The sequence below is a fragment of the Dasypus novemcinctus genome, chromosome 21 (assembly GCF_030445035.2).
Source record: "Dasypus novemcinctus isolate mDasNov1 chromosome 21, mDasNov1.1.hap2, whole genome shotgun sequence".
Taxonomy (NCBI): domain Eukaryota; kingdom Metazoa; phylum Chordata; class Mammalia; order Cingulata; family Dasypodidae; genus Dasypus; species Dasypus novemcinctus.
The window spans coordinates 66,877,819-66,901,691 of NC_080693.1; the positions used below are offsets into that span (position 1 = coordinate 66,877,819).

Genomic DNA, 23,873 nt, shown 5'->3' on the forward strand with positions numbered 1-23,873 from the left:
TTTCCAGGCATCTATGGAGTGAATTGGATCAATTTTCATTTTATTTCCTTTTGAGAAACTTAGATAGCAGCTTCCTTTTTTTAGTTTTTATGGCTTCCCATTTCCAAATTTGTTGAAATATTCTAAGTATTCTGGTCTTCTCTTCAGTTTTTCGTCCTTATATATGTTATACTTTTTTATGCCATTGCTATTATTTTAATGACATTTCAGGAGGAAGGGAAGCTGAGTACATGCTCAATTTGTTAAGTTTAATTTTGAACTTATTTCATATATCTCTTCTTTAGGAAATTTTCCCTTTAAAACTTAGACCACGTTAGGTTTCTCTACCTACTTCTGTTTCTGTAACACCCTATTCCTATCTTTATCATTAGTCTTATCACAGTGTGTTAAATTTTCTATTTATATGTCTGTTTTTATTGCTGGACTCTGAGTTTCATTGGTTAGAGAATGTGCCAGAATCATATCCATTTGCAGTACCTCACAGAGTACCTGGTGTATAACTCCCAGTACCATTTCTGTAACATTCAAATATGATAAAAACTATATTGGAAAAATCAAAGCATGGGTGTTGAATAACTAAGACAGAGTTTCTCATCACCAATTTAATGAAGTGAAAACAGAATGTTCTTTTTGTATGCCCTCAGCTTAGGGGTCAATAGTAAGTTTGCTTGGTTCTCAAAATCTTGCTGCATTTAATAATAAAGCACATTTGGCTCACTTACAACCTCCTTATTCCAAGAGACATAGGGGATGGATTCCGTTAGCAGCCAACTCATTGGTCTCAAAAGCCACTACTTCCCTCAGATTATCATGTCCCATTGTTGTGTCTGGCTTGCAAAATATTCATTTTTCCCTCATCAGGGCTCTCTTTTCTTGCAACCTGAATTCTATTATAAAGGCATGCTAGGCAGTCAATAGTGTTTGATATACGTAATCCAAAATGTAGAGGACAGAATATCAAGGTTCTTGTTCAAAAAGGTTCTCAGCAACTTTTCAAACCTGTAGATAAAAATTGGATGCATCTTTGAAGTAACGCATCCTAATTTCCCTTCTATCTATCTGTCTTTGAGACCCACATTTGGAACCAGCCAAAATTTTCTATTTTATAATTACCAGTTAATATGTTTATCTCCCCAGTGCTACTCCTCGAGGTCAGAATCTATATCATTCAATTGTATATTTGTTATATTCCACACCCAAATGCAATACCTATATTTAGATGTTTGGAATTACTATATATAAATGCTTTTTCTAAACCAGGCTTTTGCATTACATAGAGTGCCTTTCTCCTACCCCTGAATTGTTCCATGTATTTCACCTAAGTAACTTCTACTCTTGCTGAGAATATATTACTCCCAGGAAGTCTTGCCTGACTCCTTGGACTGCTTTAAGTGCACGTAAGTCAGTTTACAGCTTTCTCAGGGCTTTATAACAGGCTTCAAATCTAAACTATGAGCTTCTTGAGGGTAGAAAGTACCCTATTCATCTCTCAAAAGGAATGAGTGAATTAATAAAGATCAAATAATGTTAAGTATTTTAAAAATATGAGAAATTCCTATAGTGGGAGTGGTAAAAATCATTGATAGTTACCTAAAGTATAAGCAATCATGTGTATAAAAATATCATTCCTAGACAGTCATGATGATTTAAAGAATTACAGGGAAGAATATTAAGAAGGCACTAGGATAAAAGAGGTTTACTTCTCATTTCCTCAGACCCTTATCTGAACTTACTGAATGTGGCAAAAGTGAGACTCAATCTTCGGTCCAAGAATCAATCCACTTGGCCAGAATCAATCGTCTCAACTATTGTATTTATAGTACAGGGTGACATACCAAGAAATAGTAAAGAGCATATTTTCCCTGAACTAGGGGACAGAGAGCCCTTTACTAATATACCATGAATCACTAAAATCTAGTAATTAAAAGTAAAGTACTAGTTAAAAAATAATGGAGACAATGGACTTGGGCTAGGATCTGTTTTGTGTTACTTGGGTAGTTTGTATATTTTTTTCTTTATATGTGATGTTGACTATAAATAATCATATCTTTTCCAATAGGTACTGGGATGGTTGAGCTCGATAAGTTGATGGATAGAGTGAAAGTTGTGACAGGTGAGAAATAAGTTGCTGCATATTCAGTGCCCTAATTCTTTACATTAAATATTTTAATGATATTTCCTCAAGGTTATTTTATTGATTTTTAAATTCTCCTCTCAATTGTTTATAACTAATTTTGTAAGTTTTAAGAATAAAATTTAACTGTACTTTGTTAGAAATAAGACTTTATTCTCTGCAATATTTTCCAGTAGTATAATTTCACCCCCCTGTGCTAAAAAATTTTCAGATTATAAATTAGTACCTAAATGTTGAAATAAAGTTTTGGTACAGATACAGGTAATTTCACAATTTAGATAATAACAAAGTCAATGAGTAATTATAGAATTATTTAGATCCAGTTTCTAAAAAGTTTAAGATAAAGGGGTATTACATTCTTCATAGTTTTCTGTGTGTTACATTGATTTGGCTATATCATAATACTATCACCTAATTTACTAGGATTAAGGGGACAAAATCTGTTTCTTTGAATTCTGTTAACTATGATTAATTAGATGGACCTCATTTTGCATTTTTTGTTCAACCAACAATTGGGGGTGATATTAAGTAGTCACAGGTAATTATTTTAAAATATCTTCTAGTCATTAAATAATTCTTAAATTCCTCATCTGTTTATTTTTTATCTATTTCGAAGGAAGTAAAGCAAGTATTGGAGAAAAACAAAGTATTCTAGGAAGTGGGGATAGAACTTACAGAGAAGGAACACACAGAGTTAGTGAAAAGTCTGCTTGTTGATGATAAGTGTTTCAAATACCAGTATAGCCTTCAAGGAAGTGTAGACCATATTATTTTTTATAAAACTCTAATAAATCTTTTAGTAGCTTAGAAAACGTTAAGAGCAAATGATTCATATATCCCTTAAGAAGAAATCCTAACTGTACCATTTAACTTCCCCCATTTGTAAACTAATAATAATGCTTATACATTTTTAAATAGTACAAAAGGACTTAAAATAAATCCTTTATCATAGTGCCTCACCAAATCTACTCTCCTCATGGATTTTATTAAAATATTTCTAAAGGATAGCTCTTTAAAAGTCTGAATAATAAGTGTACCTGTGTTTCTTAATGTATTAGTCAACCTTCATTTACCTTAATACTTGGATCATTCTTTTCTTATATACTTTTTCCAAGAATTTTTGTTGTTGTTGAGAGGAAAGCCATATGCTTTCTTTACCCATGTCACTAATATAGCCAACTTTTAATCATTTTTTATTTTTAAAAAATTTTTTAACTTTATTTCTAAAGAACTTTTAGATTATAGAAAATTTATATCAAAAATATAGGGGATTCTCATATACCTCACCCCTTCCTTTCTCACACTTTCCCCCATTAATGACATTTGTTACAATTGATGAACAAGTATTGGAGCATTGCTACAAACCATGGTCTATAGTTTATATTATGGTTAACACTTTGCACTGCACAATTTTATAGGTTTTGACAAAATGTATAATGGCATATATTCCACCGTTGCAATATCATGCAGAACAATTTCCATGTCCCAAAAATGCTTCATGTTACACTATTCTTCCCTCTCCCTCCCCTCAGAGCGGCTGATGACCACTATCTTTATATCAATGTTACAAGTTCTTCCATTACTAGAATAATTTTAAGTCTACTTTGGACCATAATTGCATTCCCCCCTTATGTTTGTTTGTTCCTCAATTTTGAGGATTTGGGGATGGTGATGCCCATTCTGCTTCTGATTAAGAGGTAGTAACTTTTAATTATTTTTTCTATTATTTGGGATGCATTTTCATTCTTATATCTGATGTCATTCATCTCGGAGCCTTCTCCTTCTAATTAAGCTGATGATTTTCGGTCATGATATATAACTACCATCCTGAGATTTCTTTTCCATGTGTTTCTAGGTTATTTAAACCATTTCTTCTTCATACCATCTTCCTCTTTTTGGTTTTCTTACCCATTTTATGAGAATATAGTTTCAAATAACTTCCTTAAAAAGTGTGTTTGGATGCTTTTGGTCAATCAAGAGTGATGTGCCCCCACAGATACTTTAAATAACTAGCAAAAAAAAAGTGGCAAAGCCATGTTCCTCAAAACTTCTGAATAATTAAAGGCTTGCAGTAACTGAGCAAGTAACAAATCAGGAAACAAAGCCTTAAAAATGGTACAAATGGTATCACTGAGTCCCATGGCAAATCTATATTCAACTTCCTTAGGAACTGCCAAACAGTCCTCCACAGTGGCTGTGCCATTCTACATTCCCACCAACAGTGAATAAGTGTTCCTATCTCTCCACATCCTCTCCAACAGTTACAGTTTTCTGACTTTTTAATAGTGGTCAGTCTAATAGATGTGAAATAGTATCTCATTGTAGTTTTGATTTTCATCTCCCTTTTCTCTAGTAGTGTTGAACATTTTTTCATGTGTTACTTCGCCATTTGTATTCCTTCTTTGGACAGTTGTCAAGTCTTTTGCCCATTTTTTAATCAGATACTTTGTCTTTTTATTGTTGAGTTGTGTGATCTCCTTATATATCATGGATATTAAATCCTTATCAGATATGTGATTGCCAAATATTTTCTCCCATTGAGTCAGCTTCCTTTTCACACTTTTGAAAAAGTCCTTTGAGCTACAAAAGTCCTTTTGTTACTCGTGCTTTGTGTGTAAGGTTTAAGAAACTACTACCTACCACAAGGTCTTGAAGATGTTTTCCTACATTTTCTTCTAGGAGTTTTATGGTTGTTGTTTTTATATTTAAGTCCTTGATCCATTTTGAGTTAATAATTGTATAAAGTGTGAGATAGGGGTCTTCTTTCTTTCTATTGAATATGGCTATCTTGTTTTCCCAGCACCATTTGCTGAATAGACTGTTCTGGCCCAGCTGGGTGGGCTTAACAGCCTTGTCAAAAATCGCTTGACTCTAGATGTGAGGGTCAATTTGTGAGTTATCAGTTCAGTTACATTGGTCAATCTGCCTGTCCTTATGCCAGTACCATGATGTTTTACCACTGTAGCTAAGTAATATGCTTTAAAGTTAGGAAGTGAGAGTACTCCAACTTCTTTCTCCTTTTTTTTAGTTATTTTTTGCTATTCAGGGCCCCTTACCCTTCCAAATAAATTTGATTATTGGCTTTTCAATTACTACAATAAAGGCTGTTGGGATTTTTATTGAGATTGCATTAAATCTGTAAATCAGTTTAGGTAGAATTGACATCTTAACAATATTTAGTCTTCCAATCCATGAACACAGAATGTCCTTCCATTTGTTTAAGTCTTCTTCAGTTTCTTTTAGCAATATTTTATATTTTTCTGAATACGGGTTTTTTATATCCTGGGTTAAGTTTATTCCTAAATATTTGATTGTTTTAGTTATTATTACAAATGCATTTTTTTTTCTGATTTCCTCCTCAGATTACATGTCAGTAGTGTATAGAAACACTATTGATTTTTGTGTATTAACCTTGTATGCCGCCACCTTGCTGAACCCGTCTATTAATTCTAGTTGCTTTCCTGTGGATTTTTCATGATTTTCTAGAAATAGAATCATGTCGTCAGTGAATACTGAAGTTTTGCTTCTTCCTTTCCTATTTGGGTGCCTTTTATTTCTTTGTCTAGCCTAATTTCTCTAGCTAGAACTTCTAGCCCAATATTGAATAATAATAATGACAGCGGGCATACTTGTCTTGTTCCTGATCTGAATTTACTTTTGGATTCTGTTTACAAGTATTTTGTTGAGGATTTTTGCATTGATATTCTTTAGAGATATTGGCTGATAATGTTCTTTTTTCATTGGATCTATATCTCATTTTTGTATTAGGGTAATGTTGGCTTCATAGAATGAGTTTGGTAGCATTCTTTCCTGTTCAAGTTTTTGAAAGAACTTGGGCACGATTGGTATTAGTTCATCTTTGAATGATTGGTAGAATTCATCGTTATGCCCTCTGGTCACAGGCTTTTCATCTTGAGAGGTTTTGTTGACTGTTTCAATCTCTTCACTTGTGATTGGTTTGTTGGGGTCTTTTATTTCTTCTAGTGTCAGTGTAGATGGTTCATGTATTTCCAGGAATTTGTCCATCTCATCTACATTTTCTAGTTTTTTGGCATACAGTTCTTCTTAGTATCCTCTTATGATCACTCTTATTTCTACAGGGTCAGTGGTAATGTCCCCCCTCTCATTTCTTATTTTATTTATTTGTGTCTTCTCTCTTTTTTCTTTGTCAGTCTAGCAAAGGCTTTGACAATTTTGTTCATTTTCTCAAAGAACCAACTTTTGGTTTTGTTGATTCTCTCTATTTGTTTTTTTGTTCTCAATTTCATGTATTTCTGCTTTGATCTTTACTATTTTTTTCCTTTGACTGGGTTTGAGATTAGTTTGCTGTTCTTTTTCTAGCTCTTCTAGGTGTGCAGTTAGATCATCAATTTTATCTCTTTCTTCTTTTTTAATGTAAGCATTGAGAGCTATAAATTTCCCTCTCAGCACTGCCTTTGCCATGTCCCATAGGTTTTGATATTGTTGCCACCCACGCAGTGTAGTCACAGTCGAACAGGGTCTGCACAGTCCGGAGGAGTGAGAGGTAAGGGGATAGAGAAATGAAAGACACAAAATAGCACGGATCAGGTGGGCTGTGAGTCCTGCAGGAGTGCAACAGCTACCACAGGCACCCAGCTTAATTAGGCAGTTTATTTTATACCCTTAGTACAAACAGTACATACATCAGTTCTCGCAGGAAGCTCTTCTTTCTAGGTCATTACGACCATACAAGTTATCCTTTGATCTTATTAGCCCTCTGATAACACAGTTTTCTTCCACTTCATTATCTATAATCAGCATAGTTTTTTCAACACATGACCTTGCCCAGGGGCGCCTTCTTCTTTATCTCCAGTCTCTCCAGGGGAGCTTTCTTCTTTATCTACATTCTTTCTGTGAACCTTGGAGCCTGCTTAGAAGGCCTCAGGGAGTGTTGCTTTGCAGGGCTCCCCACAGATATGTTGTGTTTTCATTTTCGTTCATCTCAAGATATTTGCTGAGTTCTCTTCCAATTTCTTTGACCCACTGGTTGTTTAAGATTGTTTTGTTTAATCTCCATATATTTATGACTTTTCCCTTTTTCTGTCCATTATTGATTTCCAGCTTCATTCCATTATAATCAGAGAAAGTGTTTTGTATAATTTCAATCGTTTTAAATTTATTGTGACTTGTGACCCAACATACGGTCTATCTTGGAGAAGGATCCACAAGTATTTGAAAAGGATGTATATCATGCTCTTTTGGGGTACAATGCTCTATAAATTTCTGTTATGTCTAGTTCATTTATCATATTATTCAAGTTCTCTGTTTCTTTATTAATCCTCTGTTCAGATGTTCTATCCAACAATTAGAGTGGTGTGTTGAAGTCTCCAACTATTATTGTAGAGACATCTATTTCTCCCTTCAGCTTTGCCAGTGTATGCCTCATGTATCTTGGGGCACTCAGGTTAGGTACATAAATATTTAGTGTAGTTATTTCTTCTTGGTGAATTGCCCCTTTTATTAATAATAATTACTTTCTTCATCCCTTATAACAGTTTTGCATTTAAAATCTATTTTGTCCAATATTAGTATTGCTACTCCAGCTCTTTTTTTGTTACTATTTGCATGTGATATCTTTTTTCCAACCCTTCACTTTTATCATGGCTATGTCCTTACATCTGAGGTGAGTCTATTGTAGACAACATAGAGATGGCTCATATGTTAAATCCATTCTATCGTCTGTGTCTTTTGATTGGGGAGTTCAAGCCATTAATGTTCGGTGTTCTGACTGTAAAGGCATTACTTACTTCATCCATTTTTACCTTTGGCTTTCTGTTGTCATATCATACTATAGTTTATCTTTTTATCCTTTCTAATATTCTTCATTTCTACATTCTTCGCCAAGTCTCTCACCCTTGTGCTTTTCCTTTCAGGCTGCAGCACTCCCTATAGTATCCCTTGTAATTCTGGTGTTTTGGTAACATATATTCCATCAGTTTTTGTTTGTCTGTGAAGATTTTAACTCCCCTTCATTTTTGAAGGACAGCTTTGCCAGATATAGAATTCTTGGCTAGCAGTTTTCTCTTTCAATACCTTAAATACATCATATACCACTTTCTTCTCTCCTCTGTAGTTTCTGATGAGAGGTCAGCACTTAATCTTATCAAGTTTCCCTTGTATGTGTTGCTTTTCTTTTCTTTTGCTGCTTTCAAAATCTTCTCTTTATCTCTGATATTTGTCATTCTGAATAGTAAGTGTCTCCAGGTAGGTCTGTTCATGTTTATGCTGTTTAGGGTGTGTTGTCCTTTTTAGACATAAATATTTATGTCTTTCATAAAGGTAGGGAGGTTTTCAGTCATTATTTCCTCATATATTCCTTCTGCCCCTTTTCCATTCTTTTCTCCTTCTGGGACGCTGATAATGCATGTGTTTTTGTGTTTTGCATTGTCATTCATTTCCTGGAGACCTTGTTCCATTTTTTCCCATTCTCTTCTCTTTCTGTTCTCCTATCTTTTCCAGATATTCTGTCTTCAAAATCACTAATTCTGTCTTCAAGCATTACAAATCTGCTCTTATGTGCCTCTAATGTATTTTTTATTTAATTTATTGAAGTATATCACTATACATTAGCCTACTAAATAATAGGTGTATAGTTATAGTTGTGAAATTACAAAACAAACATATACAACATCAAACAGGACTCTCATACCTCACCCTACCACCAATACCTTGCATTGTTGTTAAATATTTTTAACTAATGATTAAGGAGTCTCAAAATATTACTACTAACCAGAGTATTTTCCCCCAACCCACTGTATTATTATTATTTTTTATCATTTATACATGAACATACATAAACAATAAGTATAAAGTAAAAGTTGGGAACTTACAAAGTAAACATGCATAACATCATGCAGGGTCCCATTCATCAACCCTCTACCAAACCTTGCATTGTTGTGAGACACTTGTTACAAATTATGAGAGAATATTGTCAAAATCTTACTATTAATTATAGTTCTTATCTTACATTTGGTGTATTTTTCCCCCAACCCAACCTATTATTATTTTTAAATATATTTTTATGACAGAAGTTGTAAACTTACAAAACAATCATGCGCAAGTGCAGAATTTCCAAACAACACCCTTCTATCAACACACCATACCATGGTGGAACATTTGTGACAGATTGTAAGATAATATCATCCAATTATTACCAGGTCCATAGTGTGCATTTGGCACACATTTTCCATACTCCCCCATTATCAACACAGTACATCTTTGGCATAGATGCAAGAATATTACATTATTACTGTTAACCACAGTCCATAGGTCACTCCAATTGTATTTTTCCCATGGTTCTCCACATTCCCACCACCCTGCAATAGTGATGTACATCTGCTCTAGTTCACAAAGGACACTATTACATCTGTACCATCAACAACAATTCTCATCCACCTCTGGGTTTTCTGTTTTATTCAGTCCCTAGATTATTCTGTAACCTTCTGTCAGTTGGCATTTACATTCCTAGACCAGCATTTTCAGCAACATAGCCATTTATAAACAAGCTGTTATTCACTATAATGTGTTACTATCAACTCTGTACATTTCCACACTTTTATAGTAAAGCAAATTGAAACTTCTACATACATTAAACATTAATAGTCCACCTCAATCCTCCTATTATCTCCTTTCAGAATGCACCACCTACCACCAGGGCTTGAAGATATTTTCCTACATTTTCCTCTAAAAGCTTTATTAGTTCTTGCTTTCATATTTAGGGTTTTGATTCATTTTGAGTTAACTTTCGTATAAGGTGTGAGATAGGGGTCTTCTTTCCTTCTTTTGGCCATGAATATGCAGTTCTCTCACCACTATTTGTTGAATAGACTGTTCTGTATGAGCTGGGTGGGTTTGAAAGACTAGTCAAAAATAACTTGACCATATATGTGAGGGTCTGTTTCTGAACCATCAGTTCAGTTCCATTGGTCTATATGTTTGTTTTTATGCTAGTACCATGGTGTTTTTATCACTGTAGCTAGGCAATATGATTTAAAGTCCAGAAACAGTCTTCCAACTTTGCTTTTCCTTTTTAAGATGTTTCTGGCTATTCAGGACCCCTTACTCTTCCAAATAAATTTAATAATCATGTTTTCCATTTATTTTTAAAATGCTTATAAAATTTTTATCAGAATTGCATTGAATCTGTATATCAATATGAGTAGAATTGACATCTTAAGGATATTTAGTCTTCCAATCCATGAGAATGGAATGTTCTTCCAGTTATTTAGGCCTCTTCTTAATTTCTTTTAACAATGAGTTGTAGTTTTCTGAATACAAGTGCTTTTCAATTTGGTTAGGTTTATTCCTGAATATTTGGGTTTTATCTGCATTATTTTATTTTCACCACTTATTGGCACTTTTAGTTACTTTTATTAATATAATCTTCATTTCTAGACTCTCTTCCAGGCCTCCCTCTCCTGTCTTTTCAGACTGTAGCATACCTTTGAGTATTTCCTATAAAGCCAGTCTCTTGGTTACAAACTCTCTCAGTTTCTGTTTATCTGTGAATATTCTAAATTCACCCTCACTTTCGAAAGTCAGTCTTGCCAGATATATGATTCTTGACTGGAAGTTTTTCTCTTGCAGTATCTTAAATATATCATACCACTGTCTTATTGCCTCCATGGTTTCTGGTGAGAAATCAACACTTAATCTTACTGGGTATCCCTTATATGTTATGCATTGCTTTTCTCTTACTGCTTTCAGAATTCTCTCTTTGTCTTTGGCATTTGACATTCTGATGAGTATGTATTTTGGAGTTGGGCTATTTGGATTTTTTTGATGGGAGCATGTTGTGCTTCTTGGACATGGATATCTATATCTTTCAATAGGGTTGGGAAATTTTCTACCATTATTTCTTCAAATATTCCTTCTGCCCCCTTTTCTCTTCTCCTTCTGTGACACCCATGACATGTATATTTGCATGTTTCTTCCTGTTGTTTAGCTCCCTAAGATCTTGTTGAATTTTTTTCCATTCTTTTCCTAATCTTTTCTTTTGTATGCTCACTTCCAGAGGCCATTTCTTCAAGCTCAACATCCTTTCTTCTGCCTCCTCAAATCTGCTATTATATGATTTTATTCCAGTGTATTTTTATTTCATTTATTGCACTTTCATTCCTATAAGATCTGCTGTTTTTCTATGTATGCTTTCAGATTCTTCTTTTGTTCATTCAATGTCTTCTCAATATCTGTAATCTCTTTAGCCTCTCATTGAATTTATTAAGGAGATTTGTTTGAACATCTATGATTAGTTGTCCCAACTCCTTTATGTCATCTGGAGGCTTATCTTGTTCCTTTAACTGGGCCATATCTTCCTGTTTCTTGGTGTGGGTTGTAATTTTTTGTTGGTGTCTTAGCATCTGGCTTACTAGAGTATTTCTGGGTGCAGTTTTTCTCTTTAGTTTAAGGCTTCCTGCCCTTTCTCCCTTACTGGTCATGTAGTAGGATCCAAGTCTGTAGTTGACGTTATAAGCTATGGAGGCTCAGGCTGCCCCCATTGCCTCAGGGACCAATGAAGCTTTTCTCAACTTTCTCCTTTGCCAGGGGTAGGGACAGAGCCACAGCTGTGTGGAATAATCCAAGTCATGCAGTCTCTTACCCAGAGAGACTGATGAAGCTTGTCACCCTTTTCTCCCCTCGCTAGGGTGGGAATAAAGTTGCTGGTATGGGCAGCAATCTATGCAATGCAGGTCCAAAATGACTGCAGTTGCCCTTGTAGACTTCTGATTATTCAGTCTGTGCCAGCCAAATGTACCTGCAGTTACCTTGATAGGCTGGTGCAGGGCCCACCAGCTTCCTCTCTGCTAGAGGTGGGGCTGAAGCCTAGGCTAGGGCTGCAGGCTGAGCTGGGTGAAAGAAATCAGTCTCTACCATGACTGTGATTTTCAGTCAGTGTGGCTGCCCCTCATGCTGGGGGCAGAGTCAAAATGGCAGCTACTGGCCTCTTTCCAACTTGAACAGGTTCAAACTTCAGCTCTTCTTAGGATTTCCATTTCTCCCTCTGTTATTGATTCTTGCTTCATTCCATTATGGCTGGAGAAAATTGTTTTGTGACTTAAGTATGTTTTATCCCAGACAATGATCCATGTGCTCTTGAGAAGAATGTGTATTCTATTGTTGGGTGAAATGTTTTATAAATGTCTGTTGGTTTAGAGCAGGGGTTCTTAACCTTTTTTGTTCTGCAGGCTCCTTTGCCAATCATATGAAAACCATGACCCCCTTACTAAGTCCACACTGTACTGTGTATTATTTAATAAATATATCACACCTGCACTAAAACATCCCCACAAGAATAGTGTTTATTTTTTATTTTAATTCAAGCTCATGGACCTGTTGTTAAGAAACCTTGGTTTAGAGTAAAATAACGTTTGTATTTCATTATTGATCTTCATTGTAGATGTTGTATCCATTATTGAAAGTGGTATATTTAGATCTCCTAATAGGAATGTAGAACCATCAATGTCTCCCTTCAAATCTGTTAGAATTATTTGCTACATATTTTGGGGGGCTCTGCTGTTAGGTGTATATATATTTTTAATCATTATGTCTTCTTTTTGAAATAATCCCCTTTATTATTATATAGTAACTGTCTTGTCCTTCATAACTGTTTTTGACTTAAAGTCTATTTTATGTGAATTTGTATAGCTACTCCATCTCTCTTTTAGTTACTACTTACATGGTACATTTCTTTCCATACTTTCACTGTCAACCTACCTATGTCTGAATTTAAGGTGAATTTCTTATAGGTAGCATATAGTTTGGTCATACCTTTTTATCCATTCTGCCAATCTCTGCCTTTTGACAGAATTTAATCCATTTACATATAAAGCCTCTACTTATAATGCATGACTTTTTCTGCCATTTTTCTATATAGTCTTTGTAAGTCTTATACCTTTTTTGTCCCTAAATTATTCCATTAATGCCTGCTTTCATATTTAAATTGTACTATACTCTGTCCCTTCTCATTTCTATTGGGACATATTTTTCACATATTTTCCTTGTGGTTGTGGTGGGTTAAAATTTAACATCCTAAATATATAAAATTATATATGATTTGATAACAACATTACTTCACTAGCATACACATACACTGTTCCTATACCTATCTGTCCCCCCACATTTTTGTATTTATTACAAATTATATCTCTGTACGTTGTACATTCAAAACCATGGATTTATCATTACTCCTTATGCATTTTCATTTTAGCACCTGTAGAAAGTAAGAAGTGGAGTTACATACCTCAAAAATTGCAATACAATTATACTGGCATGTATAATTATGCAAATTGTAACTTTTACTGGAGTTTTTCATTCCTTTCTGATGTTTTGAACCACTGTCTGGTGTCCTTTCCTTTCAATATGAATAATTCTCTTTAGCATTGATTATAGAACAGGTCTAGTGGTGATGAACTACCTTAGCTTCTATTTGTCTGAAATGTCTTAATCTCTCCCTTATTTTTAAAAGAAAATCTCACTGGATATAAAATTCTTGGTTGGCAGTTATTTTCTTTCAGAACTTAAATTATTTCAACCAACTGCCTCTTGCATCTGTAGTTTCTGATGAGAAATTGACATTTAATCTCATTGGGACTCCCCTGAACACTAACATGTTGCTTTTCTCTTAACAGCTTTCATCACTCTCTCCTTCTCCTTTGTACGGATAGTTTCACCAATATGTGGCAGTTTATCCTTCAAGTTTTCCTATTTGGTACTCTCTGGGCTTCTTGGATGTGCAATTAACATCTTTTGCTAAGTTTGGGAAGTTTTCTGTCATTATTTCTTTGAATATTCCTTCTACCTCATTTTCTCTTTCTTCTCTTTCTGGGACTCTCATAATGCATTTGTTGGTGCACTTGATGGTGTTCCAGAGTTGTCTTAGCCTATTTTTACTTTTTATAATATTCTTTTCTTTCTGTTCCTCTACCTGATTCATTTCAATTGTCTTGACTTTGAGTTAGCTGAATCTTTCTTCTTCCAGCTCCAATCTGCTGTTGAAACCTTCCTGGGCATTTTCATTTCAGTTATTATGGTCTTCAACTCCAGTAGGTCTGTTTGGTTCCCTTTTAAAATTCTGTCTTCTTTGAGATTCTCATATTATTCCTGAAATCCTTTAGTTCTTTCAGTATATTTTCCTTCACCTCCTTGAGCATTTTTATGGGTTTCCCATATACTCCACACCATACACACACACTTTCCCCCATTAACAACATCTTTCAATAGTGTGGTACATTTCTTACAACTGATGAACACATACTGAAATATTGCTACTAACCATGGTGTATAGTTTACATTATGGTTGACACTTTGTGCTGCACAATTTTATGGGTTTTGACACCCATATGTTTTATGTATTTGCCACTGCAGTATCATGCAGAATAGTTTCAATGTCCCCAAAATGCCCCATGTTACACCTATTTTTCCCTCTCCCTCCCCACAGAACCTCTGGTGACCACTATCTTTATATCAATGTTACAGGTTCTTCCATTACTAGAATAATAATGTCTACTGTAGTCCATAATTGCCTTCACATCTTATGTTTGTTCCTCAGTCTTGAGGATTTTGGATGGTGATGCCCACTCTATTTTTTTTTTCCTCTCCCCTTCCCCCCCATTGTCTGCTCTGTGTCCATTCACTATGTGTTCTTCTGTGTCTGCTTGCATTATCCAACATCACTGGGAAACTATGTCTCTTTTTTTTTGCATCATCTTGCTGCATCAGCTCTCCATGTGTTCAGTGCCACTCCTGTATGGGCTGTGCTTTTTTCACATTGGGTGGCTCTCCTTGTGGGGTGCCCTCCTTGTGCATGGGGCACCCCTATGTGGGAATGCCCTGTGTGTGGCACAGCACTCCTTGGGTGTCACAGCACTGTGCATGGGCCAGCTTACCACACAGGTCAGGAGGCCCTGGGGATCAAACCCTGGACACTCCATATGGTAGACAGACACTATATCATTGAGCCATGTCCACTTCCCCCCACTCTACTTCTGACTGAAAGATCCCATGGGGCAGATGGATGGAACTGTCTTGCTTGCTGTTGTAAATACTCTCTGTTTTTTGGGCTTGGCATTGTCTATTATCACCCTTTTGTTAGTTATCCACTGAACTGGAGAGTAGGTATTGGCTGTAACTCTGCTGAGATTCAGGGCTTAACCAGCGTATGAACAACCAGAAGATTTATGTCTCCAGGACATATACTTAATGGGTATATTGCTAATTGCCAGTTAAAATAAAAGGGGCAGAAGAACCATGCATAGGAAAATTACATATATATGGGCCTAACTCTGATACATTGGGGGGATAAGTTTTCATATATTCCAAGGTAAGGCCAACTAATAGGGTGCCGATTTCCTGGGGTTATCTACCCTGCCTATAGTGTCTATATTTCTCTAGAGCCCTCAGGAACACCTTGCTTGAGGCACTGTTTACTGTGGCAGTGAGTGAGATCCTCCTGAGTTGTGCACAAGCATAATCTCAGGAATTATCACCCAACTTGTTTTGAAATCTCTTAGCCATAAAAACTCACTTTGTCTTTAATATTTCCCCCTTTTGGTCAAGGTCTTTTCCAAATACATCGCTAGCTAGCACTTGGTAATAACCCCCCTTGGTGCCAGGGAGGCTTATCCCTGGGAGTTGTGTACCATGTCGGAGAGACAGTAATGATTTTTTATGCTCAGTTTGGCTTAGAAAGAGGCTGCATTTGAGCAACAATGAGGTTTTCAGGAAGTAACTCTTAGGCCATATGTATTACTAGGCTAAGTTTCAATTTCACAAGAACAAGGTTCATAAGTATAAGCACCAATATCAAGGGCCTGGCATATTGGTCTGTACTTCTTTGCTAGGCACTGTCCATGTACTCTAGAGATTCTTGCCACTCTGTTACAGAATGGAGCATCATTCCCCAGGATGGGAATTCAGTATTCCATCAGTAATTGTGTGGCCTCCAGACAACACCCTATGACTACATGAACACATTCATATTCCATAGAGGCATGAACCAGATGCAACCCTCCCTACACATCATCCCCCACCGATACCCCCAATGCAACCCTTGCTACAGTTGCAACACTTCTGCAGTCTAAAACCTCCCTAAAAACAAAACAAAAAACAATAATAAAATAATTTTTTGCATTGTGCCTTTCCTCACCATAAGATCTGTTAACTTTTATGTATATTCACAATTTCTTCTGTGTTTTCCCTCAGTGTCTTATTTTTTTCCCACTTTATTTTCCAAGAAGCTTTAGGTTATAGAAAAGTCACATTGAAAATATAGGGTATTCCCACATACCCCACTCCCTACACCCCACATCCTACACTACCAACAATATTCTACATGAGTATGGTACATTTGTTAAAATTGATGAACAAATGTTGAAGCATTGCCACTAACCATGATCAATGGTTTACATTATGGCTTACGTAATGTACCATACACTTCTATAAGTTCTGACAAAATATATAGTTTCCTGTATCCATCAATGCATGATCAGTCAGAACAATTCCGGTATCCCAAAAATGCCATATGTTCACCCATTCTTCCATCACCCTCCCCTCAGAACCTATGGCAACGACTAAGCTTCAATTTTTCAAGAATAAGATTCATAGTTACTTGCATTAATATTTAGGGCTTGACATACTGGCTGTTTTCTTTTTGTTAGGCACTGCCTGTGTACTTGAGAGATTCTTGCCCCTCTGTTTGAGAATGTAGCTGGACTCCCCAGGATGGAAGTTTAATCTTTTCTTGTTTATTGTGTGGGTCTCCACCCACTGAGATGACACCCTATGACAATATGAACACATCCATATTCTACAGAAGCATACCCCAGGTGCACCCTTTCCCACCTATCTCCCCACCACCAAAGCCCTGAACCAGTGACCCTCTTCTGCCATACTTGCCAAAAGAACATTTCCACCATTTTAGTTTCAACCACAGACCTACAAATCCCCAGATTTCATCTGTTCCTCCAGCCCTCCCCCCAGTTCCATGGATAGTCCCCCCACCCCCCCACTCTCCCTCACATTTCAGCACTGTCAACCCCACTAACATCCTTGCACCACTGTCATTTCCATCCACTACCAAACCACTCCCTTCCACCGTATCATGGGTTTTGCCCATACTGAGCATTGGCTTGCCACTCTATTCCCTTTCTGACTCCTACCTATCTTCCAGATTCTAGTTCTGTGAGTCTGCTCAATATGCATAGGTCATATCAGTGAGGTCATGCAATATTTGTCCTTTAGTAACTGGCTTACTTCACTCAATATAAGGTCTTCAAGATTCATCTATGTTGTCACGTTGTGTCGATATTTCATTCCTTCTTTCAGCTGAGTAATATTCCATTGTATATATATACCACATTTTGCTTATCCATTCATCTATTGATGGACACTTGGGGTGCTTCCAACTTTTGGCTATAGTGAATACAGCTACTATGTACATTGGTGTGCATATATTTCTTAATGTCCCTAGGTATATACCCAGCAGTGGGATTGCTGGATCATATGGCAAATTCTAAATTAGCTTCCTGTAGAACCACCAAACTGTCCTCCACAATGGCTGTGCCATTCTATACTCCCACCAGCAGTGGTTGGGAGTTCCTTTTCCTTCACATCTTCTCCAACATGTGTAGTTGTGTTTTTTAATAGCCTCCAGTCTAATAAGTGTTAAGATGATATCTCATTATAGTTTTGATTTGCATTTCCCTAATAGCTAGTGATGCTGAGCATCTTTTAATGTGCTTTTTAGCCTTTTGTATTTCCTCTTCAGAAAAGTGTCTATTCAAATCTCTTGCCCATTTTTTAAATGGGTTGTTTGTCTTTTTATTTTCTACATGTAGGATTTCTTTATATATGCTGGATATTAGACCCTTTCAGATAAGTGGTTCCCAAATATTTTCTCCCATTGAGTAGGGTGCCTTTTCACTTTCTTTACAAATTACTTTGAGGTGTAAAAGTGTTTAGTTTTGAGGAGGTTCCCATTCATCTGTTTTTTCTTTTGTTGCTCACACTTTAAGTGTAAAGTTTATGAAACCATTTCCTACTACAAGATCTCATAGATGCTGCCCTAGATTATCTTCTAGGAGTTTTAAGGTCTTGGTTCTTACATTTAGGTCTTTGATCCATCCTGAGTTAATTTTTGTATAATGTATGAGATGGTGATCCTCTTTATTCCTTTGGATATGGATATCCAGTTCTTCAAGCACCGTTTGTTGAAGAGGCTATTCTGTCCCAGTTGTGGTGGCTTGGTGGCCCTGTCAAATATCAATTGACCATATAGATGAGGATCTATATTAGAACTTTCAGTTTGGTTCTGTTAGTCAGTATGACTATACTTGTGCCAATACCATGCAGTTTTGACCACTGTAGGTTTGTGGTGCGCTTTAGAATCAGATAAAGTAGATACAATCCCCAGGTATTGATTCCTTGGAGGGCTAAAGAGACCCACGGGTTCTATGGTCATGGCAGAAGGGGTTCACTGCCATGTCAGATGCCCCTTCTTGGAGCTGGTATTTCTGCGTGATGAAACTGGACTCAGATGGGATCTCTTTTCATAAGACTTTCATGCTACTTTACTGGAATTGTAGTTGGTGTTGGGGTTTAAGATATAATTAGGGGATTTGAATCTCTGGACTGACAATATGATAGCCAGGCCCTGAGCCTCAACAGACTCCAGCTCCTACAATCTGATTTATTGGACTCACCTCACTCAGCTAAGATGGAGTTGAAGAAGGACAACCACCACACCATGGAGCCTAGAGAGCCTACAACTGAAAGCAGGAGGATTGCATCCAGTATCCATGTGGAATCTGAGCCTCCTCTTGACATAGAGGTGCAATGGACACAACCAATCCAAAGTCCACAGAGAAAAGGTGGCATTGGAGTGGGAAAAGTGGACATGGTGCCTGATGGGTATGGGGAATGGCAGGAAGAGATGAGATGTGGAGGTGCCTTTGGGACTTGGAGTTGCCCTGGACGGTGCTTCAGGGGCAATCACCGGACATTGTAAATCCACCCAGGGCCCACTGGATGGAATGGGGGAGAGTATGGGCCATGATGTGGACCATTGACCATGAGGTGCAGAGATGCCCAGAGATGTACTTACCAAATGCAATGGATGTGTCATGATGATGGGAGTGAATGTTGCAGGGGGGGGAGTGGTGGGGTGGGGGTGGTGGGGTTGAATGGTACCTCATATTTTTTTTTAATGTAATATTTTTACAAAATCAATAAAAAAATTTTTTTTAATTAAAAAAATTAAAAAAAATAATATCGGAGGAGGGGAAATAGATGGAAGTATAGTGAAAGTAGATTGGTCATGTGTTGATAACAGTTGAAGCTAATAAGGACACCAGGATCCCCTATACTATTCCCTCTCCTTCTGTATATATGTGAAATCTTGCATATTAAAATCTTTTTAAACAGCAAAGAAAAAAAAAAAAAGAATCAGGTAGCATGATTCTTCCAATTTCATTTCTCCTTTTCCTTGAGCATTTTTAAGATCATTTTTTAAAAGTCTTTTTCTGGTATGTCCATAGTGTGGTCTTCTTCATTTGTGTTTTCTAGATTTGTACCCTCTTCCTTTGGATGGGCCATCATTTCCTATTTCCTTGTTTGTCTTGTACTCTTTCGTTGCACACTGTATATTCAAAAATATTTTAAATGTTAATGCTGGAATTTATTCCCTGAGATGTCTGTTTCTTGAGTTTGTGATCAGTAGGTGATATCACAGAGATTCTCTTGAGTTTCAGCCCTCCTATTAGGAAAGTCTTCCCAAGGCAAATGCACAGTGCAGGGTCCTCCTGCCAATCCCTGCTCTAGGGTATTTACACGGGATACCCAAGAGTGGGATTGTTGGCCTGTAGATTATGTACATTTTTTGTTTTACTAGGAAATGTAATTGTTTTTCTAGTGTTTGAACCAATGTACATTCTCACCAGGAATGTATATCCTAGAGTAGGATAGTTTACTTTATGATAAAATCTCTGTGGCATAAAGTGATAGTTTATTTCTTGCTCATAATGTATCTTCATTGTGGGTCAGCAGGGATTTTCTTCTCATCATAGTTACTCAGGAACCTAGACATCCACAATCTCAAATATTATTCTATAGGTTCTCATATTGGCACTCCAGAAATTTCCTCCCCAACTTGCTAGTTGCAGTTTCTCATAGGGTCACACCCAACCACAGTGGGGCTAGGCATTACAATCCTGCCATAATCCTGAAAGAGGATAGAACCTAGGACATTTGACAAACAGTACTAATGACTGCTGCAATAATTCCCATTTCTTCACTTCCTAGCCAACACATAGTATAATGAAATGTTTGCCCACCTAGCAAGTATGAAATGGTACTAATGTTGGATTACTAATCATTTCATGTGTTTACTGACCATTTGTGTTTCCTTTTTTGTGAAGTACCTATTATGTCTTTTGCCCTATTTCCTATTGGATTGCTTATACTTTTCTTACTTATTTGTAAAAAGCCTTTATATTCTAGATCAAGAGGTAGACAAACTTTTTCTATAAAAGGCCACATGGTAAATACTTTAGAGTTTATCACCTTTGCTGCAACTACTCAACTCTTCTCTTACAGAACAGAAGCAGCCATAGTTAATATATAAACAAAATAGGCATAACTTTGTTATAATGAAAGTTTATTTACAAAAGCAGGCAGCAGGTCAGTGACTCACTGGCTATACTTTGCTGACCCCTGTTCTAGATACTAATCTTTTGTTGGTTATATGTGTTTAATTGTATTTTACCAGCTTGACTGCATTTTCTTTAAGAGAAACAAATATTATTTAAATGTATGTAAATTTCCCTTAAGATTTGTATTTTTTGTGTGTCTTTACTGAGGACATAAAGATATTCTCCCATATTTTTTACTAAAAATTTTGAATTTGGTCTTTCACATTTTAAATCTTCAATTTACCTCAATATCTATTACTTTTAACTCAGGAATCAACAGCCTATTCAATCAAAATGATTTCCTTAAAACTCAAAAGCCATTTGTATTCCTGATTCTAATCAAAGGTTTAATTCTGTGAGATAAGAGAAAGTGAAAAGGATAAGAATTTACTAAAAGGAAGTAAAGAGAGAAATTAGAGAAATGAAAACAGAATAAAGGTATTTATGATTCAAATGGTAGAGAACTAACAGTTCATTGCCTTGGGTGCCAAAGATTGGGAAGATGGACCACATTGGGAACTTTTTCCAATCCATATTTTTTATTTAGTTTACAATAACCTAGAAGTCATAAAGTCTGTCTTTCCAAAAGTATGACTTTTATACTACTATAGTAAAACTTTAACTCATATAATTTTTACCAAAATTGTGACTTTTTTTATGGTTGATGGAGAATTCTATCAGAATAGTTTGATGGATGGTTTGAAATCTCTTAAGGGTGAGAGAAAAGCAAAATGAAAGACATTTGAGTCTGATGTCAACATGTTTTCCATTTATAATATCTTTTAGTCACTGAACTGTCAATTCTCTTATCTTTCATTTGGTTGGTATCATATTTATGCCTCATCTACAGATCTTCCTACATTTTAGCAAGTAATCCTTGTAATCTCACTGGATAGAAATCTCATTTTCTAGTAGAATTTTCCAATCATTGGCATGGTAGAAAATAAAATTTGTCTTAACAATGAATACCAAAATAAGGATAAGCAGATATCAGATATCTGATCAGGAGCTAGATAAATTAATTTGAAAGATAAGTTTTTTAAAATTAAGGTATTTACTAGTCAGAAGCATTATATTATGGGTTTTATTTCTGTAATTCCCTGAGCAGATATGCATACCCTTAAAATTTTTCCTGTAAGGGCTGGTTCCCCAAAACAAGTTCAGCAGAAATGGTTCTATTTTTTTGCTATTATTGGCCCTTTTTATACAGATTTGACCTCAATGGACCTTGATCCTCATAATGAAAAAAATTTATTACTACAGTTTGGTTCATTAAATTTTGTTAATAAACTTTTTTCCCTAAGGAGGAAAGGTCGATATCAGTAAATTGGACACAGTACTGGGGGAAATGGGGATGACAATTTCAGAAATGGAACTTAAAGATACGAAAAAGAATCTACCTGTTGATGGTGAGTGTTTAAGGTACTTATATTTAAGGTTTTTTAGTTAAGAATTTATGAAAGTTATTTAGCAACAAGAGGACATTTAGAAAATCTTAGAGAATAAACCAAATTTAAAATAATTATATCACTTACTGTAAAATATTCACTAACATCACAGCAACAAATCCTTTATTCTAAAAATTGCTGAGAATATACCAAGGAGAATTATAATATCAGAAAAGAGCAAGGAAAAAGAAAACAAATTAGGGGGCAGTTAGTAAGTATGTAATGTCTGGATTTTCCTTAGTTATTCAAAATAGAAAAGAAAGTAAACAATAGATAGGGGGAACAATAGGAGAGGTAACAACCAAGCACTTATTCTCCCTTTCCCATACAAAGCATCAAGATGTAAACAAGTAAGAGATGAAGAAGCATTTTTTTAAATAAAATAAAATGTAGGGAGAATTATTGAATGAAAATATTAACATTATGTAATACCTAAAAATTAATCCAGCTATGTTTTAAGAATTAATTGCTGTTCTGGGTGACCAAGATAACAGTGTAAGACACTCTACCTTTCTGTTCCCCCAAAGAAACTTTGAACAACTAGCAAAAATAGTCAGAGCCAGCTTCCACAAAACTCTGGAAAACAGTTAAAAAGCTACAGTAGGGAAGCGGACTTGGCCCGTGGTTAGGGCATCTGTCTATCACATGGGAGGTCTGCGGATCAAACCCTGGGCCTCCTCAACCCATGTGGGGTGGCCCACACACAGTGCTGATGCGCGCAAGGAGTATCCTGCCACACAGGGTGCTCCCCTTAAGGACAGCCGCCCAGAGCAAAAGAAAGTGCAGCCTGCCTAAGAATGGTACTGAACACAGAGAGCTGACACAACAAGATGACGCAACAAAAAGAAACACAGATTCCCATGCCGTTGACAACAACAGAAGCAGACAAAGAAGAACACGGAGCAAGTAGTCACAGAGAACAGACAACTGGGGTGGGCGCGGGGGAGGGAGAAATAAAATAAATCTTTAAAAAAAGCTGCAGTAACTGGGAAAGGGCCGAATCAAGAAAATGCAGCTTTAAAAGCAGTAAAAGAAGCTCATGCCATGCTTGCTGGCCCCTCCCCTATCCCATTATAGTTGTGGAATGGAGCCTGCCTGTGCTCCCATTGTGGATCCCTGACACTATTCCAGAGGGAGCATAGTAAGAAACAATTCATTGTAAGAAACAATGCCATTAGATATGGCAGAGGCCCCAGGAAGAGACGAGCTGTTCACCTGATAGTTTGCAACTACAGAGACCAAACCTCTGAGCAGCTGAATCTGGAGAGAAGCAATTCATTCAAATCAGCAGTGGACAGGGGGTTACTGGCTTTAAGACACACAATAGAGCACCTAGGAGAGGGGAAAAGGCTATTTGAGGGAGTAAAGCGGACATTCAGATTTCTGTAAGTGGCAAATTCCTAAGGCTGCAAGCACAAGCCCAGGACAAAACGCAGTCTCAGGAAAGAGAGAACATCCTGCATGTTTGCCTCAGGGTGATCTTGATATGAGGGCTAAACTCTGTACAATAAGAAGCCAATTTGCAAAGAATGTGAAAAGTATTTTTTGCACTGCTCTGTTTGTTTTTGACAGCTCCTGGCACTCAAG

At 36.4% G+C, this 23,873-nt stretch overlaps 1 protein-coding gene across 1 annotated transcript in view; it reads left to right on the top strand.

Moving 5' to 3' along the window:
* Positions 1-23,873, top strand: part of LOC111760565 (uncharacterized) — a 187,817-nt gene that overhangs the window by 151,900 nt on the left and 12,044 nt on the right. The window contains exons 31-32 of the mRNA XM_071210908.1: positions 2,060-2,113; positions 22,143-22,247. Coding sequence (XP_071067009.1) covers positions 2,060-2,113; positions 22,143-22,247 — 159 coding nt within the window. The remainder of the gene's footprint in view (positions 1-2,059; positions 2,114-22,142; positions 22,248-23,873) is intronic.